The sequence below is a fragment of the Gopherus flavomarginatus genome, chromosome 21 (genome assembly GCF_025201925.1).
Source record: "Gopherus flavomarginatus isolate rGopFla2 chromosome 21, rGopFla2.mat.asm, whole genome shotgun sequence".
In the NCBI taxonomy this organism is placed as follows: Eukaryota; Metazoa; Chordata; order Testudines; family Testudinidae; genus Gopherus; species Gopherus flavomarginatus.
The window spans coordinates 7,453,986-7,474,377 of NC_066637.1; the positions used below are offsets into that span (position 1 = coordinate 7,453,986).

General features: G+C 48.5%; 1 protein-coding gene across 1 annotated transcript; it reads left to right on the plus strand.

The window, feature by feature from the left end:
- The first annotated feature begins 1,548 nt into the window (after window positions 1-1,548).
- On the plus strand, window positions 1,549-18,017 carry ANKRD65 (ankyrin repeat domain 65). Its single transcript, XM_050931952.1, has 4 exons — window positions 1,549-1,556; window positions 14,576-14,803; window positions 14,911-15,460; window positions 16,871-18,017. Exons 1-4 carry the CDS (start codon window positions 1,549-1,551, stop codon window positions 17,321-17,323), a joined length of 1,239 nt encoding a protein of 412 aa, XP_050787909.1. The 3' UTR covers window positions 17,324-18,017.
- The last annotated feature ends 2,375 nt before the right edge of the window (window positions 18,018-20,392 follow it).

The window sequence follows — 20,392 nt, forward strand, 5'->3', positions numbered from 1 at the left end:
CAAACCCACCCCATTGAATCTCACATGTTAACCTCAGACACCACCCCCAGACAAGACACCTAGGCCCAGGTGGGCAGGTTTGGCTAAAGCAAGGATCTCCTTAACCTCTTTCCCAAACTCTCACTGAGTCGGTGCTCTGAGGTCTCCAACGTTTGGTGAGCTCTCTGGGCCCAGTCCTTGAGTCTGGCTGAGCTGTGCTTGGGTTAGGGGTGAAGGACACTGTGCACCTCCTTTATGCCTCCCTGATCTCTGGAGTGCAATCCCCCCAGCACAACACAGAGCAGCCTTAAGGGGCAACAGCATGGTAGTGCTCAGGTCATGCCGCTTTCCCCTGACCATGCCCTTGACATCCCAAATCGGGGGGGCCTAGGAGGGAATGGCATATAGCTGGCATATAGCTAAGGATTCCTTTCAGCAGCATGTGCAGTTAGGGCAGCTTTATGGCCCCTTTGTGCCACTAGAGCAGTGCACAGACGCATTGATCAGGGGCCAAGAACTGTCCCTCTGGTTCTGCATTTCAGCTGTCTCTGCACGTATTGATTCCTGCTGGCACGGAGGCAGAAGCAGCACCATCCCATCGGGAGGCCTGCAGGGTGGCAGTTCTGACCTGACCAGGCACAGGAAGCTCTTCCCAGATTCCCGACTCAGTTTTACAGCCCTGTTTAGTTTCCCATAACACAAAAACCAAGGGGACGTCCTGTTAACCTGAAAGAGAGCAGCTCTAGTGCTGGTGAAAGGAAATGCATGCATTGCCCAGCACATCAGACGCATCGTCATGGCCATTTCTGCTCCTGTGGTCACGATACAAAGAGGGCAGGAGCGATTGACTGCTCAGTGAACAGACCCATTTAGCACATGTGGTACTGGGGATTGAGGTCAGTTCAGCTGCCTTCCCAGATCCTGTAGGAACGCAGCAATGGCCAGGGAAAGATTTGTAGTATTCCTTCCTTTCCAATACATGGAGACCATCTGCTTCTGTTGGCTGTCTGCTGGCACTGCCGTCCAGGTGGCCAGGCTGGACTGAGAGGCCATGAGTGAAGGTGTTTAAAATTGGTGATCTCCAGCTGGCCATGTGTTTGCCGAGACCCAGTTCGAGCTGCGAACGCAACCCAGTCTTGGTTTGTAGCTGTCAGTTGTTGTTTATGAGCCTACCCGCAATCTGCAACTTTGTCACATAGCCCAGGACAGCACCAGGGCTCTAAATCTAACTTCAATCTGTCTATAATAGCACTTGGGCCATGAATAATGTATGAGCCCTTGGCGTGCGATAAAACACTTATTATTCCTCTCTAAGGGCACCATAAAAGAGTGCCTTCTAATGACTGCTTTATGGAAATGAAATGCTCGTACTCTAAGTATATGAACTGTTGGAAAGATTCCACCCCTGATAGGGCTGGGAGAGCAATAGATCAGTTTTATCAGGGTCTTATTAAAACCGTACATTGTCCTGGGATTTCAAAATAGTGAAGGTGCTTTTCTCCTCTCTTCCCTGCACCTGTTAATTCAGTGCAAGCAGAAGCTCCTGATGCTTCTCCCTCAATGACAACCATGGTCAGGTGAGGGCATGAACCGATTTACACCCCTCCTCCTTCTTCTGTTCCCTGGGAATTGATCTGAGCAGCAGAAGAATCCTGCTTTTTCCTGAATGCATTTCTTTTTCCTGCCATCAGACATGCCAGACCCAGGCTGACCCTGCAGCATTATCCTTCCCCAGCACGTGCTGAGACCTTCAGCAACACTGACTGGCAAGTCAGCCAGGAGTCACATCCTAGCACTGCACCTGCCCACTGAGAAATTGACACAGGCAAAGGGTTAATGGATGATACGAGTATCCACTGTGCCGCTCCATTTGTCTTGCCCTGCACACCAACGTGCTTCAGCTTACACCTGGAAGGAGCTTGCTGTGCTGAGAAGGGGAATTCAATATCCAAGCCCATCCACTCCTGGGTCTCTCCTCCGACTGCCACCCAGAGGGACCAGCAGTGCCCATTCGGAGGATGTCTTTAGTGACACAGATCCGTGTCTTTTAGGAATGGCATGGAGACTCCCTGAAGTATTCCACATAAGACCACATGACATGGCTGCTCCTCGTTCTTGCCCTTAAACTGAGGCTCACCATGGTCCAGCTCTCTGTTCAGAGACCATCTCTGGAACTTTGTCCCTGATTATATTCAATGGACTCTCTGCAGTACTCAATGGAAAGGACCAGATTCTTGGTTCCAGCTGAGCTTTGCTCAGCACAGAACCTGAAGCGAGGGGGATATGGACTGATGGATAACAAAAGTGGCTAAAAGCTGTCTTTTCACTCACCTTATCCAGGAAGCATATAGAGGCCAGTTCAGAACCCTGGGTAAGTTAGAGCAGTCTCATGGCTGCTCTAGCATATGTAAGCTTATAACAAGGACTTTCCCCAGCTAGGATCTGGAACACACAGCATTACAGTCATGCCCCCCATTCCCAATACTGCCTCTACACTGGGGTTCTGGGAGCAGGTGCCATAAAGCCAGCACTATGCAGAGGAATTCCTGGCTGCCCTATCAGGGAGCAGTGCAAAGAGGCTGGAGCAGGCTTGGAGGATCTGTCCAACATCCTTTCTGGGGAAGATATTTTTGGACCATTCTCTATCCCCACTTTTTTTTTCTTTCTTCTTTTTTGACTGTTTTCATTCCCTTCCCTTATTTCCTGTTAAGGAGCTGGATCCCAGGACACCAGGTTCACTTTATTTAGAAAGTGATTGCCTTCAAATGCAAACGGCTGTGGCTTGGATGTCCCAGCAGGGCTGCATAGCAACACTTTCCTCCTCTGCACAGAGGCCAGGGGCTCCAGCCCAGGTGCGAACATCTACATTGCTGTTCTGAGCCCTGCAGCCTAAGCCCTGTGAGCCCAAGTCAGTTGACCCGGACTCAAAGCCCTGGGGTTTTTATTGCAGGTCAGACTTGCCCTTTCAAGTTCTGTGAAATTGATCAAACATGCAAAATGCCTTGTAAATGTTGCTCGGATCATTTCTATCGTGAACACAGTGCAGCTGGGATGCTGGCTCGGGAAGCAGCCCCGGGCACACTTTGTTTCTCCTTCCACTTCCAAAAAAACTGGGCTGCTTTCCCTTCTAGAAAGGACCTGGGCTAGAAATGACCCAGAGAGGTCAGGAAATGTCTCTTCCCCCAGACCCTGCCTGCCTCTCCCATAACATGTCACTGAAAAGGAGCGATTTCTCAAAGCAAATATTTGAGAAAATGAAGTGTTTCAAGTTTTGTCAGAAAACCATCGATTTTGTGAGACACGGACATTTTTTGCAAAAGTTTCCATTTGGTCCAAAAAGCCATTTTCCATTTTAAAAACCACCTTGACCAGTTCTACATCTCTCCAAGCCTCAGTTTTCCCCTGTAAAACGTGGCTAATGATACTTTCCCTTTTTTGTGCATCACTTTGAGATCAAAAGATAAAAGTGCTAGAGAAAAGTTAAGGATTATTTATAGCTTCTCTAACAAACCCAGATCTGCCAGCATCCACAAACACCTGAAATTGCTCACTATTAGTATCCCTTTCACACCGCCCACCGGTGAAAGGCTTGATGCTAACAAATGTTGTTCTGAAAGGTGTTGATGCCTGAGTCTAATTTTATTTTATTTTTGACGCTGTGGGTTTATGTTTACGTAGACACTTGCGGCCAGATTTAGGGCTGAAATTTAGATTTTGAAATTATAAAAGGGTGAGTGTGTTTAGGGGGAAATGAAAGGTTAAAAACCCAAAAATGTTTTAATCATTTAAACAAAACAACTTTTCCCTTCTTTTCTTTCTTTCCCCGCACCCTCTTTCTTAATTATAATAGATCTGCCCAATGTTGTGAAGACACACATATCAATGCTGCTTCTGCAATAGACCCAGACAATGAAACTGACCGTATGTTCAGTGTAAAACAGATCACTCTAATTACCACATCCAAGCTGAGTGAAATGTAGAAATTTTTTTATAATAACACAGACGGTGAAAAATTCATCAGATTCCAAAGCCTGTTTCAGCCTGGTTATTCGGAACAGATTTGTGCATTTATTTTTAATATGAGTTTTGTGTCAAGTGAATGTCCCTATCAAACTGTGTGTCAGAAGCATAACCCATGCTTTCAGGAATCCCATTAGCAAATTACAGAGCTGACCAAATTGCAGCTGAGATATTACGGTCCTCATTACAGCCGGCCCAGTCACGTCATGATCTGATCCGTCACTCAGCTCGGAGAGAGCAGAGACTAGAGCCTCTGTGCAGGGGTAGGGCCAGATAGGCTGTCACCAGGTTGTTATGGAGATGAGGCAGGAGGGTTTCACTCAGCAATGCCACCCAGTAATACAATGCTGACTTGATTTTACCGGCACTGCATCCCGGCCCCTTTGTGCCAACGAGGCAGCCACAGAGCAGGCGTAGTTAGGAGTGGAAATCTGGGTGGGCCCCAACAGATGGTGCTAGCTCAGCATCTCTCCCAATGCCACGCCCTCTCCCGAGTCCTGCTGCCCCCAGACACAGGGCTTCACCTGCTGAGCTGGGCACGTGCATGCCTCACTTCGGGCAATCGCAGACAGCAGCTCCTTCTCTGCCAGGCACAGCTCCCCTCTCCTGGAGGGAGCCATGGTGCCTCCTCCTCACCCCGTGCACAGGGGCCGGACACGGTGCTGCACATTGCTGGACCCGGCGCACTGTCCCCATGTGCCCGCTACTCTCCTCCCCTCAGAGCAGCTGTGGGTGAGGTCCCAACCATTCCCCCTTCAGAGGCGCGGGGAGGAAGATGCGGCAGCCACCCCTCACCATGCATGGGGTTGATTTCCCAGCACCAACGAATGGCCCACACTGCATTCTGCGTGGGGGAGGGCCCAGGCCCCGCCATCCCCACGTGGGGTGGCGACTCCTGTTGCCTCCTTTCCAATTCCAATTCCAATCCTCCCTCCGATGCTATGGCCCGGGGCGGCAGAAGAACTGGGGCGCTAACATGTGTGTGGCTGCTGCATGCTGGCGCGCGCTCCTGCGGCCGGGCAGCCCTGAAAGGTCAGGGCGGTGGGGACCCTCTGGCCCGCGGCTCAGAAAATAGCAAGGCAGAGCTGCCGGAGCGGAGCTTTCTGAAGCATGGGTGCAGAGCTCCGTCCTGGATTTCAGGTGCCCGAGTGACACTCCGGGCTGCTGTGGTAGCACTACACCCCTGCTCAGATTTGAGTGGGCCTGCGTGGACCGCGGATAGAGCGGAGGAAGTGGGTGGATGCAGACCGGAGGGTGAAGCATGGTTGGGATGGTCTCAGGGTCCAGCTATTCTGTTCTGCTGCAAAGCCCCAGAAGGGCCTTTGAAACAGTAACGCACTGTAGGAAAGTCCTCAGGGATGCCCTAGTGGATAGCACAGGCCCCACATCCCCTGAATAGGGAAGGCTCCCTCTGTCTCTGCACTGGCATAGGGATTATCTGCCCCCAAATTCCTCCTTAAACCTCAAGTGATCAGCCCTCTGGTGGGGACATGGTGCCAAGTGGAATAATGATCAACGGGTGAGCCGAGTCGACTAGCTTCAAGAGTTCAGTGGCCTTGTGAAAGGATCAAGGGCGGGAGCCCAGATACCAGGACCAGTGCAACCAATCCTGCCCAGCCTTAGCCTGAGGTCAGAGCCACTATCTAGCCCCAACCCTAGCTCTGGGCCAGCAACACCAGCCAAATCTAACCCGAAGCCCAGAGAACCAACTGGCTCCAACCCTGACCCTAGCCGGGGGTTGCCGGCTGAAACCACCCCTAACCCTACCACAGGCCACCTACCGGGCTCACCCCTAACCTCACTGAACCCATCCCATCACCTTCCCCATACAGAAATAAGCAATCCTGTTATAAGCACTTTGATCCTAGTATTGCTGCCCCCACGCTCCGGGGTTGCACTGCTTCTAAATCAATACAACTTAAATGAGGCCAAATTGTGTGTAGACCAAAGTGAGGCAGGCCTGCTCCACTTACATTTCGCCCTTACGTAGCACTTTTCATGCAGCAATCCTTATCCCTATTGTGGAGATGTGGGAAAAGGAGACAGAGGACAGAGACTTGCATAAGGGTTCAGAGCCAGTTAATGGCAGACCCCCAGATCTCCCCTCCGCCAGTGCTCTTGCCACTGGGTCACACTGCCTGCTCAAAGATGACGATGCTCATTTAGCTACAAATCCTAATGAGATAAGGGCGGGCACAGTGTGCACTGGAAATAATAGTTCCACCAGTCACTGACAGAGAAGGTATCCCATCTCCTGTCTTGAAACCAGAATTTTAGGGGGACGGGAAAGAAGTGAAAAAGAGAGGAGGAGAAAGGCAGTTGAAGCAAGGCAGCTGCTAGCTGGGTGCCTGTTGGGGGGGATCAGGCTTTTGCAAATGTCTGATTGGTTTAAGATGAAAACCAAGCCCCTTTTCTAGAAATCCTGATGAGCTGAACGAGCTAAAAGATGTTCAAGTTGGGAGGGGCAATCGTCGCCCTGACGCTCCTGCGTGTGACCACTGGTGGGCAGTGTCGAAACACAATTGGCGAGAGGAAAGAGCACACAAATGCAAAGTCACCTCCAAACTGAACTCACATCCCTGCAAGGGGCCAGCACGCTGTTTAAGTCCCACAACACGTCTAGGCAGCACAGCTGAGTGGCGCACAAGGAGGGTGCAAGCCTACGCACCACTGAGCTGGTTAATGGTGTCACGCGTCGTCAAGACACATCCTTTCCAGGATCAGTCGCTTTGGGAAGAGAAAACAGATGAGGATGGTGAGATTAAAAGCTGGACGCTTGCATGCGAACAGTTAGCAACAAAGCACCATTGAGGATCTACCCATCCAAGAAAGAGCCCCGTCTCAAAGCACAGCTGTCATCATCGCTCATCAGAGATAGCCAGCCCCTCCTGTGACTACCCATGCCATGGATTCATTTCTTATCCTGCCTGGGCCTTGGCAGACCCATCTGGCCTCTTTGCTCGAGTGCTCCAGGAAGCTAACTCTGTTAAATAGCTGTCAGCTTCTAACCCAGTTCCCTTCATTATCACCAGCTTTCTGCAGAGGAAAATCAAATGTGCCCCTGAGATGCTCATGCACAGCAGAGTGAAGCAAAGGAGAGACAAATGAGAGCTGAGTTATCCTAGAGGTCGGAGCATGGGAGCGTGAGCCAGGATTTCTCTGACACCAGCTCTGATGCTTGCAGGGCCTCAGGCAAGCTACTATTAATAATACTGTGGTAGGGGCATGGACTCACAACGAAAATCCCTGCCCCGAGAAGCGCCTGGCGGAGGCGACGTTCCAGAAGAGAGCTCAGCATGTTCAGTGGGGTGATTTAAAGAGCTCCTTGTATCCAGATGGAACCCAGAGGGCTCCATTTATGGGGATTTCCTCACCCACCCCAGCCAAGCAGCCACAGCTGGACTGTGGTGCACAGCAGCTTCTGAGGAGGTATTAGTGGACATTTATGCCAAGCTGCTCTATAGGAGTGGCAGCGTTGGCCTCTCTCCCTTTGATTCTGGGAAAAGATCACCACGGATCCATCTGAATCAAGCTACACCAGGCTGCCAATGACTAGCTGTTTGGTTTGTCTTTCGAATGAACCCAGCTTCACAGGGTTATCAAAATACTTCCTGCCCAGGGGCCATGCCCCTGATTTCCCTTACCAATGGTTTATTGCCCTTCCACCCCACCCCCAGCAAAATCCAAACCTGGGGGAGGGGGCATCTGCCCATTCTTAGACCACGGCTAATCAGGGCCCTGGCTTTGCCTCACTGGCTTTGCAAACATAGTTGCCAGGCTACTCAGTTGAAAACAGAACCAAACCTGCTCTTCCCTGCCCGTCTCCGTCACACACTCCGGGCCTGATCGTGCCCACTGTTGTCAATGCAGAAGGTTTACAAAACACTAGGCCTGCTCCTCCCATTCCGGTATAAATCAGGAGCAGCTCCCTTGAAGTTCATGGAGTTACAGTGAGATAAGCAAAAGGGGAATTGGGGCCTGTCTGTGCCTTCTAGTCCATTCCCTGGCTCCTTCCTTGTTCCTCCTGTGGATGAATTGGAGTAAACTTGTCGACAGCTCATCAGTGCAACTTGAAGCATTTGCTCCTCACTGGAGCTGCTCATTCTCCTGGCCCTTCAGTACTTCCCTGCGATATTCCCATGCATGCTATCTATCGTCACTCCAAGCGCCTCACCTTGTCTCCAGCCCTGATGATATACACCAGTGACACTGGGTGAAAGTTCATCCCAGTTCTTTCCATCAATAAATATATTTCAAGAATAATAAAGGGAAATAAATATTCATGGAGATGCAGAGTCCATCCATGAAGATGGCGGCTGCAGCGGGCTGTTGCAATGAGATTAATGTATGTAGGGGTTTCAGTTCCCGCTTTTACCATTCACAAAGCTTTTGCTGTGTGACTGGGGTCCTCTCCGCCTGACAGAGTCACGCCGGGTCTGAATATCTTCAGAGCAAAGCACCCAAGTCATCGCAAGGCAAAGGCACCACAAGGCAACAATCTGGTGGGAAGAATGGGCGAAAGAAGCTTAAAGTAGCCATGGGCCTGAATTGAGCAAAGCCAAGGGGAAATTCCCTAGCAGCAAGTGTGATGTAAACCTCCAAGCTGCACGTCTGTTTCACCCCCGGAGGAGTGACATTTCAGGATAACAACGCCGAGCGATGATGGTGATGATTGGGTCTTTGTAAAGAGACGGGGCCCAACCTTCCTACATACTGAGCGTGCAAAGCATGCACTGGGATCGCTTCCACTCGGTTCTGGGATGCAGCCATCTCTAGGGCACAACGCAGCAGCTGCTTGTCAGCGCAGGGCAATGCTACTCAACGGCTCAGGGCAGGAAGTGAAGAGAGGGCTACATCCTCGGACTGTGCAAATCAAGGTGGTGCCACTGGGGTATGCTAACTATGGATTTAGCCCACTGGATTCAGCTGAAACTGCCCTGAACTTCAAGCAGGCAGAATGTAATTATCCTATTGGGATATGCCAGGGCACAGGAGCTAGTTCCCGCTCTCTGGGGTAAAACGACTGGATCCTTGGTCACCAGGAGCAGTCAGGACCTTGGCTTTATGTCTCATCTGAAAGGTAAATGGCCTAATAGGTCTTTGCCACCACTAATAGCCAAGGATTCAGTCCTGCAGTTCTTTCTCCATTCTTACACTCAGTCAAGCCAATGAGAGTTTCATCTGAGAGAGGACTGCAGGACTGGCCCCTATGGAAGCTCCCTGGGAAGATCCTGTCATGTTACGGGACGTGAGACTCCACACCCCTTTCTATCTTCATTCCCAGCGGTGCAAAGCAGGTGTACAACCCTGCTCTGGGTGCGAGTGGAGAAGGCTAGTTTCTTCCTGGCACTCCCTTTGCACAGGTGTCAATGACAGCACAAAGGGGCCCACTGTGTCAGGCTAGTGAAGACGCACGATTGGCTCTACGCTGCCGCGAATGAAGAAGGAAGTGTGTGTACATTGGCTGAAATTCAGCAATTCGCATCCCTGTGCTGAGCCAACCGCAGTAATTCGCAGCATGTGGTGGAACGGAGAACATGCATGTCCGCTGCTGGTACGCAAACATAAACCCAGACTTTGGTTCAATTTCCATTAGCACCATTACTGTTGATCACATGCCCCACCCTATGGAGGTTGCTTGGTCAGAGCTGCTGGAATGTGATTTTCAAGTCGCTTGCAACTTTGGGTTGAAGAGGCTCCCGAACGACTGGACACTTCTCAGAACCAGGAAAATAGTGTGGGTCTGCAAAGCTGGACCAGAAGTCAGTGTTGACAACTGTCACGATTTTATTGCCAATCTCATGCTACTTGATATTCTTCAAGTGCCAGCTCCTGGAGTCAAGTGACTTCATGAGAATCTCAGCTTTCATTTTAAAAAGTACATTTCTAGCCCTCGTGATGGAGAACAAAGCTTGAAAACGTGGCCCGAGTGCAACTTAAGGCTCAAGAACTAGATAAATTGGGGACCTGACTCATGATTTTCAAATGCTTGTGGTTGGCTAAACTGAAATACCAGGACAGCCTGTGCTGTGATACTTCTTGTCCCAGATGGAACCAGGAAGTACAAATGTGTGGGAGAAAACAAGGTGAACATAATGCCTCAGCTGGAGTTTTGGGCAATGTTCTCATTTTATTTCTCAGCCATTTTCCACCATTCATATCAGACAACTGGGGCAAACAGCAATGCCTTTAAATCGCTACCAGCTAGGACCCTGATCCTGTAAACTGTAGGGGCATGCCAGTCAACCTGGCTCTTTTTATTATGGCTTCTACAACATTTGCAGTCCCAAAACAGCAGAATTCAGGGCTTCCCCTTTTCTGCCTTTCTGGTGGCTTTTATTTTATCTGTCCCGGCAGCCCCTAAACTTGGTGAACTGACGGGAGTAGGAAAAACAGGACAAAAAGTGAGTTTATTTTTCTTGTAGATTTCATCCAACTGCAGCGACTGCTTTGCTCCCAGATGGGCACTGTGGGCCAGATCCTCAGCAGGTGTAAATCAGCATAGCTCCAGTGACATCAGTGGCATCTGGTTTACACCAGCTCCAAATCTGTCCTTTGGGATCCAGTGAAACTGGCATTGCAAATACATTTTATATATTAAAAACATAGCATTAAAAACCAGCCCACATTAAAACCCTTCTGAGTAACATTGATTTTGTTTCAAAGGTAGACACATTATTGAACTATGTTCCCAGCTAACTATCAGTTAGCATTTCAAATAAATCCTGGTGAATTGCATTTGTGTTTCCTAAAGGTTTCAGGTTTCCTAGCTGACAAGGGAATCATGGATGTAGATAAACCGGCCCAGAATAAATTAATGGAAACACATTTGAAGACTGACAGATTCCATCTAACTTATTAGCATTCTTAGGATATTTTAATGTAGATAAGCGGCTTGGACCTTGGCCAATAATACTAATGTGATTCCACCACCAATCAAGAAATAATTAAATAAACAGCCCCAGTGCACCTGCACTGAGTGACTGCAAACAGCAAAGAACAGAGAGGCTGAACATTGCTTGCTTGATGGATTGTGACAGGAAGGTTTATTTCACAACAGTCAGCTGACATTCATACTCTTAATGCTCTTTTTATTATTAAGATAACTAGAAGGATGCTGTCAAGAGAAATATCATCTGCTCTAAGATTGCAGTCCTTGCCTGTTACTAAGAATACCTGCAGTTATAAAAAAGGATTTTTAAAAATCTCATGGACATTTCACCATTTATGCTGGTTGTTCACTTTTTTCATCTCATTTACTTTGGGAGATTAGGGTCAGATTTTGCACATGATGAACTCGAGAGGCCACAAACTCCACTGCAGGTGCACAAACCCCTGTACTGAAGTATGTGCACATTGGAAATACCTGACTTTGAAGACTGACTGGTCAGTTTCACTTTTGTTGCTAGTCAGTCTGGGGCAAGGCCCAGAGTCTTTCTCTGTGTTTCTATGGCCCCTAGCCCAGGGGAGCCCAGAGCCTGCATGGACCCTGGGTGCTGTTACCCTACAATTGATAAACAATATTAATAATGAGGTTGTTGTGTTTGGTTTCCTCAAAATGAGAGAGGACAGTTAGGGTAAGATTCTCTGCTGCCAGGAAGTTGCTAGTATGAGAACACAGTATAACTATGATCAGGGTTGGCTCCAGGGTTTTTGCCGCCCCAAGTGGGAAAAAAAAAAAGCAATCGTGGCAGCTCCACTGCGCCGCTTTCTAATTCAGTGGCAGGTCCTTCCCTCTGAGAGGGACCAAGGGACCCGCCACCGAATTGCCACCGAAGAGCCTGATGTGCCGCCCCTTCCCCTTGGCCGCCCCAAGCACCTGCTTGCTGAGCTGGTGCCTAGAGCCGGCCCTGTCTGTGATTAGTATTTATAGGTATCACAGTATTGAATGGAGTGTAATACCCAATCCAGTATGTCCCAGCAAATCAGTGAAATTGGATCCCATAAATTAAGCCTGTTTACCAGCCACGCCTCTAATATTGGGCACCCGTATGTGCTGGCCTACTTTAATGGGAGCTCTTCTCTTTCTAATGCATCGCACAGCCTTCCCTGGCTCTAGAACGCATGTTGGCTCACACTGTGATCTCAGTTACACTGGCATAAATCCAGAACAACTTCAGGGCATCCAGTGGAGTTATTCCAGATTTACCTCAATATAAATGAAAGCAGAATTGAGCCCATAGGGAGCTGGGAGGAGATTGTAGTTTTCATATTGAATTCTGCTTGGAAAACAATATGGGTTCAAATGAATCATCTAGAAATCAAAATAGCTTTGCAAACCTCAAAAAACAGCATGAGAGGTTCACAGCACCTCCAGTTCCTCCAGCTTTTCCCAGCCCTGGTAAGACCCTCTTAGCAAGTGGGAGAGAAGTTTTGCTAAGTACTGCCTGTGGAGATATTAGATGCTGTAGTTGGTGCGGTAAACATGAATTTCTCTCACCGACCCCGGAGCCACCCAGAGCACTACTGGTGGGAGAACAATTTCTCAAATGTCTTTATAGCGACAGCACCACCTTGTGGGTTCTTACAGCTCCTGCCTTTGGTTTTGGTTTATTCACGGCCTTTTCTCCCTGCCAAGGAGACATTCTGGAGGATGTGATCCACCTTCCCAAACTACCCCAACCACTGAAAACATGGGGATGCCACACAGGCCCCTTTACACAACTCTGACAGAGTCAACTACATGCACACCCACTGGAAGGCCCCTTTACACAACTGGAACTGTGGAAGGGGCCTTAGTGCAAATAATAGGAAGGAAGGCTGGACACAGAGGACAAACACCATCTTATATGCGCCTCCTACTATCTGGGGAGAATTAGCATGTGATCATTTATTACACTAAGGTCTTTCTAGTGAAGGATGGACCTCAAAAGCTTTGTTTGTACCATCACCCCAAATAAATGGATGCTCATCAGAACCTCTTGGCTTCCACTCTGCTGACCTGAGCTCCCCCTGCAGTTACCCAGATACAGGATTCTTCTTCCTGTGCTCAAGACAAATGTTTGTAGTAGAACTGCTATGAGCTGCTAAACAGTCGCCATGTTCCACCTCAGCCCTGGCTTATTTCAGTGGTGGGCAAAGTGATGAATGAAAACAGGGCCTCATTTTCCAAGGTGCTGGGTACCCACAATTCCAGATGGGAGATGCAGGTGTACCTGAAAATCAGGCCCATAGTTTGTAGGATATTTTTCCAGGATCCTTCAGCATGAACGGCACCTGAAAGGCAAGATATTCTTTCATTCTTCTTATGCCCCATAGAAGCAAGAGTTAATGCTTCAGGAGAGCACTTCACGGGGCTAAGCACTCACCACCTGACTCTGTCTGGAAGATCAAAGGCCTTGCCAATGCCTAGTAAAAGCAGGTTATCATGTAACACAAGGAGCCTCAGAGAGGGGGAACATGTTGGTGCTTGTCAGAAGGTCTGCAGTTCATTACAAGCAGCACAGAATTTACTGTGCAGACCTGAAGCTCTAGTGAATGTCACTCAGGCCACAACAGCCACAATCACTTTCCAAAGCTCTGGGCAGCTGACCCCCAAGCTAGCTGATGGATTGGATCTGTAGTTGTCTTTGCCTGGAGAGTGTCTTACTACGAGGGAGTGGTGCTGTGTGACTCTGCTGACTTGGTGTCGCTCATTGTCTAGTGGAATGTTGGCAGCAGTGCTGAAAGAAGTTACATGTGTGCTGGGAAACAGACATTATCCTATTAACCATTAGCAACCAGGTCCTCCTCCCGAATCCATTTAGTCACTGAGTAAACAGCACGGAGCACAGTACTAGATGCAGAAAGCCACGAGGACAGTGCGCTCTTCAGAGCCTACATGCTTCACTGGACATTAAGGGGACACTCTCAAGGTCAGAGGGACTGACACGTTTCACTTGCATTGATTTTTATCTCATACTGTCTGTGTGATACCTTATACGCAGGGGCTTTATTTCCCCCCAACAGCTTCACTACTTGGTTGAATTTTTCTTTTTGAATTAATGCCAGTGGGCCGGCACCGAAGAACAACCCAGCGATAACGAAAGCTTGCAAAGGCTGCCATTCCGGAAGCAACCCTGCAGTAACAAACCGGGGTGTGAAGTCACACTGAGCAACAACACTGCCATAACAAGTTGTGTGTACAGCCGCGCCCGCCGGAGCCACCCTACGCACGTGACTGTGGCAGGAAAATGATTGGTAAGGAAAACTACTGTCCTTTCTGTCTAAAAAGGGGTTGGCTCTGAGAGCTTTATTTGTTTATTTTTTATGATGGAAAATATCGCAACGGTGTCTGTGTGGTTTTGAGGATGTGGGTGTTGTGAAACTCCAGAAATTCTCCCTGTACGTCTTTTGAATCTCTGTATGGAAGAGCCCCACCTCCAAAAGCAGAGAGCTGAGCCCCACAGGTGAACAAGGGGTTCGTTATTTGATCATCCTCATTTTGACTCATGGCAAGTTGACGTAGAGCCTTTGCAGCCTTGTTTTAATTCCCTAATTCCCATAGTCCCCTCTGCAGTGATGGTGGTGGGGTGTAGTTAATGGAACTAATATTCAGCAGATTCTTTGTTGCTTGTTGAAAAAAAAAATGAGGCAGGAGAGCAGAGGCCAAGTTCCTGAGGAGATGGATGGAGCTGAGTGAGGAGATGAGCCTGGAAGGAGAGTCGATGGGGAACAGCTCTGAATCTGGCATTCAGCTCCTGGAGAATAACTCACCATCTGCCCCTGTGCACCAGGACTGGAGAGAGCTTCACCTGGCAGCTTGGGATGGCAACACCCACCTGATGAAGCAGCTACTGCGGCAGGGGGCAGTAATAGAGAGCAGGTGAGCCAGCTGCTCCCACTCTACCCCAGCTCTGTCTCACTCATTTGCTCTCAAGCCGTCTCGCGCTGAAATAAACACCCTGAGGTTTCATTTTTGTGCCCACACAGGGATGAGAATGGATGGACGCCCTTACATGGTGCCACGCTGAAGGGGTCCATCATGATGGTGAAGTTCCTGGTGCAGCGCGGAGCCGTGGTCCATGCCACAGACCGGGCACACTACACCCCGCTGCACCATGCCTCTTGGAGCGGCCATACCCAAGTGGCTGAGTTTCTCCTGGCTCGGGGATCCCCAGCATCAGCCGTGACTAAAGGGGGCCTCACCCCACTTCACTGTGCAGCAGCCAGCGGTCACACCCTCATCGTGCAGTTGCTCCTACGACAAGGCACAGATCCTGCCAGTGGGGACAACAACTGGTGGACGGCACTGCACTGGGCGACTGTGAACAGCCAGCTGCATATTATGGACTTGCTGATTTGCCAGGGTCTCTCCCCAGACCTGGGCAGTAATGGAGGCATCACAGCACTGCACATCGCGGCAGAGACGGGAAAAAGTGATGCTCTAAGGTTCTTGCTAGCCAAGGGTGCCAACATCAATGCTCAGGATGGGCTGGGGAGAACAGCACTTGCCATTGCATCCAATAATGGCAATCAAGAGGTAGGCCCCCGACATCCATTCTTCTTAAGGCACTGACTTCTGCAATATGCTCATGGCAATGGTTCATTATCAGTTGATTAGGGTCAGCAAGGTGGGAGAGATGACCACTGAAGTCCATCAATAATAATATGAATATTTAGCTCTTACATAGCACTTTTCATCCATAGATCTCAAAACACTTTACAAAGAGGTCTGTATCATTATCCCCATTTTACAGATGTGGAAACTGAGGCACAGCATGGGGAAGTGGCAGAGCTCGGAATAGAAGACAGGTCTCCTGAGTCCCAGTCCAGTGCTCACTTGGGACAATCTGAGATGTGAATGTTATGTCTGGGTTATCAACACTGACAGCTTTCTCTCTTGATTGTCCTCTGGGGTTCCAAAGTTCCACAGAGTGGAAAGATATGCCTGAATAGATGCAGCTAGCTCCATTGACTGGTGGCTCGTATTGAACTATATGACCTCTGACACAATAGCACAACGGGCTTAGCTTCTCTGTGCATGTTTAGGGAAAAGATACATCACACAAACTTAAAGGACTCTACTTTCTAACAGCACCTTGGCTGAAGACAGATCATATTCTGGTGATGGCATTCAATAGCTTGGGTGCCATTGGTAGTTTGTACAGATGCACTAAATGCACTTTTTAAAGCAGGGAATTCCCCCTGCCCTCCCCGACCCCCAGCTATCAGAACACAGGGGAGAGTTCAATGAGTGACTTTAAAATAGGAGAATGAAATGGAAGAATTAAAAGGCAAATGCAAAGATAAAATGCAAATGAAACTTGTAAACTGAAAACAGAATGGCAAGGCACACTCTAGGAATTATTTTAGGGGAGTTCTGTGGCTTGTGTTATACAGGAGGTCAGACTAGATGATCACAATGGTTCTTTCTGGCCATGGGATCCATAAATCTATGAAATTTATATTCACCAAGAAAAATAAATCTACTAGACTATGCCTCGCTGAGAATACTTCAGAAAGAAGCAGGAAGCTGCATTTACTGCTAAAAACACTTATTCACTAAAACTGAAATCCTGGCCCTACTGAAGCCCTCAGAAGGAGTTTCCAGTTTCTTCTCCCATGCCAAGACTTGAAGAGCAAAAAGTAATACTCATTTTAAGGCCCTGATCCTGTAGTGAACTCTATATTGGCACAAGGGTCTCTGAGACTGCAAATGGCCACTGAAATTGCTGTAGGTTGAGCAGTGTGGGCCTGGTCCCACAAGATGCCGACCCACTCCTAAGAGGTGCTGAGTGCCCTCAACTCCTGTTGAAAATAGCTGATTGCAAGACGTACTCACGGTTTTGCAGGTTTGGGCTCAATATTCCAATGTATTGCAAGAAGGTGGAACGCATGCCCATTCGTTTGCATGGGGCCATGCAACTGAACTCTCTTTTTCTTTTCCCAGATTACAGAACTGTTGCTGAAAAGCAAAGCTGACGTGAACTTGAAGGACCACTACGGCTGCACGGCACTCCACAAGGCAGCAGCTGCGGGACACTTGGCCCTCGTCCACCTGCTGATTAAGACAGGAGCTGTTGCCAACATTAGGGACTGTCTGAATCTGACTCCGCTTCACAGAGCTGCCTGCTGTGGGCACAGCGAGGTAGCCAGCTACCTTCTGGACCATGGAGCTGAGATCAATGCAGCCGGCTGGCTAAACAAAACCCCGCTGCACTTGGCCGTGGAAAAAAATCACTTCCTTTTAATGGAGCTGCTGCTGGGGAAGGGGGCAAGTCTGTCCCTCAGAACTCACTGGAATGAAACGACACAGGATCTAGCGTCAGACAGGGTCCTTCCTGCGGGCACTCCATCCACTTCCCAGGAGAAGATGACGAGCTGCAATCCAGACCTGAACTAGATCTCAACTCGAGTACAGTTAGCTGGACTTGAGAGGCATGAGAACAACTTTGTCCTTCAGTTTCCTCTGCTGACATCTTGTGAAGAAGGATCAGACTTTCCCATCGTTCCAGTATTAACCGATAAAGGGCCTGATTCTCATTTACATTGTTCTGCAGTGTAACAGAACCTTAAAGGGGTATAAATATACTGTATATCCATTGTAAGGCCCCTTTATACCGCTAGAGTGGTGTCACAGGGCCTTAGTATAAATGAGAATAAGGCTCTAACTTTTTAAAAGATTCTGTCTTTACCAATGTGCTGCTGTAATATGTATTTACTAGATGTGATTAAACCATCTTTGGGGATTCATTGGATACCAGATAATGTAGCCACTGGATACTAACATGAATCCTAAAGCCTCAGGGAGGTGGGGTGGGTGGTGCCCAAGGTGGAAGATGGGGCCCTGGAAAGGGCGGTCGGAGTAATGAAGCAGCAGAGGACATGGTAAGGGAGACTGGTAGATTGGCCAGGCAGTGAGAAGCAAGACCACACTTAAAATGGCCACCGTCATCAATTTAGCTTGGGATGCAAAAGAAGGGCAAAATGGCCAGATCTGTGCTATTTACAATCGTCCTATCTCTAGAATACACCCTTGTACATTAGAATAATCCTATGCTGATGTCTTCTTATATTCAGACGGTGGACATGTAATAAACCTGTATGCATAAAAGAAACACTGAATCAATGGATAAATTACCAGCTCTTGTAGTATAGGAAGCACTGAACCAGCAAAGCTGTCATCTAGGCAATAACTGCACCTGCTGCCTCCATATAGGGCAGGATTCCAAATGAATGCAGGATGTAATTTGTTTCCAAGTGGAAAAACAGCTCCAATGCTCCCAAGGAGTCACTTCCATGCCTGCAGCCGCAATCAAACACGTACATTTTGAAGGAGGGTTGAAGACATGTAATAAAAATACGTCAACAGAAGTTAAATGAAAATAAGAACTAGGTCTTGGTTAAAGCTGGATGGATAATATTTGTCAAGCAATAGCACTATTCACTATTCCATGTTTTGCATTACTCAACTTTACAGCTGGTTGAGTGCAGTATTTGATGAATAATACATGATCCAGACAATATTTTACTTGATAAATCATATTATCCAGTATTTGAACAGTTCCCTTTTCAGTCTATAACCCCCACTGTGGACATTAACTCATGTTACAATAATAATTTTGCACGTCTATGGCTCCTTCTAACCAATGATCTCAAAGCACTTTGTTATTTTTTACTATTATTAATTTACGTAGCTCTTTCCAAGCACAGACTAAGGCGTCTTCCCTAGCCATTAGCTTGTATATAGACTTAGGCTTTGTCCGTTTAGCTGGATTCACACAGGCAGATCCCTGCACTCATGCAGAACCCCCAAAAGTCAGTGGGGTTCTGCACTGGTGCAGGGGTCCCATGCACAAAGCAGTTTGTAGGGCCTAGAATAGACATGACAAAGCTTGGGCTAACAGTTCAGATGAGGAGAGATTGCTGGCAATGTGGACACCTTTAGAAGGTGTAAACTAGCAGTGTGCAACAATCACAACAAAATTCTGTTGGGTCACCTGTGTCCTTCCTACAGGCTCTTCTAGTGTAATGATCTCAGCAAAGTAAGCTTGGTCTTACATGGCCAGAAATCAAACAGAGGCATGTCCCCCAGTCTGGGCGACTACATTCAGCACTGTAAGTGACTGTGGGATGCGACAAGGTAGCTTAAAAGACAACCATCTTTTAAGAACACATTTCCAGCACACGTACATAACTGTTTATACGCAACCCATACCTACATCACACACAGATATTCATGACCAGCATGTAACCGTTTTTCACGATACCTCACAAGAACTGTTCGGCTAAATAAAAAGCGTGTCTGATGAAGTGAATTTGTCAGATCTGCTGGGATTTATGGTTACATAACAGTGCGCCCTTTGCCAGTTGGCGTAAAAGAGCCCTTCAGGGCACAACTACCTATGAAATTGTGAGCTCAACTGTGAAAAGCGAATAAAAGTTCAGAAAGTGTCACAATAACCTATAAAAACAAACGTTGGCGGGAAAAGGTGCAAAAGATGTGTACTAGAGACCCTGAATCTTCTTTAAGACTGTTTAATGTCAGATAGCTATTGGGTCATGTGAACACCTTTAACTCTTTGGGTCCATTTATTCCCGCTAAATTAATACAATAGCATCATCATAGCATCTGAGTGCTTTACAAGCATGAATTTTCACTATACCCCTGGGAGATGAGGGCATGTTGTTATCTTCATTTTACAGATGGGGAACTAAGGCACAAAGAGATTAAGGTCAAAAGTATCTACTCATTTTGGGTGCCCAGCTATTTGAGACACCTGGGACCTGATATTCCAGAATACTTAGTATTATGCAGCACTTTATATGTGCAAAGCACAGCTCCCATTGATTTCAGCTGCAGATGTGAGAGTGGATTTTCAGGGAACAGCAAATGGCTCATTTTTGGTTCAAAGGCCTTATTTCAAGTCCCTACTCCAAAGCACGAGGACACTAAAGCTTCCTAAAGAAATGATTGTGGGAAAGTTTTTTCCTCCTTCTCACAAACAGCTAATCTCTTTAGGCTATTTTTTTTTTTTTAAATTCATCTTGGGGAGACACCTGGCAGGGAAAGCTTCAGTTCCGCCAGCTAAAGTTTGGCAAAGTTATAAACTCTCATCATGAGACGGGCTTGGGTACCAAGAACAGGCAGCACTTCCAGCCCCACCTCTTGCTTGTTGTATCTACCCAGCAGGCACAGCTGGTCAGACAGCACAGATAACTGGCTTTGGGGGGGGGGGTGCCCCGCCCCGAGCAGCTGGGACCCCGGCAAACAGACTCTCCCCCCGCCCCCGAACATGGCTCGGGCCGGACCCGGCCTCGGCTCCCTCGGGACGCAACGCGCCGCGTGTCTTAACTAACGCCCGCAGCTGCGCCGCGGCCCAGACGTCCGGCCCCGCCCCCTGCGCTCCGCGCGTGCTACCGCCCCCCCCCGGCGCTCCCCGCGCGCTCCCGGCCCCGCCCCCGGCGCTCC

Excerpts from the sequence above, each read along its gene's own strand:
- ANKRD65 (XM_050931952.1), top strand. Across the intron at positions 14,804-14,910 it reads GGGGCAGTAATAGAGAGCAG|GGATGAGAATGGATGGACGC; the intron begins GTGAGCCAGCTG and ends GTGCCCACACAG. Across the intron at positions 15,461-16,870 it reads CCAATAATGGCAATCAAGAG|ATTACAGAACTGTTGCTGAA; the intron begins GTAGGCCCCCGA and ends TTCTTTTCCCAG.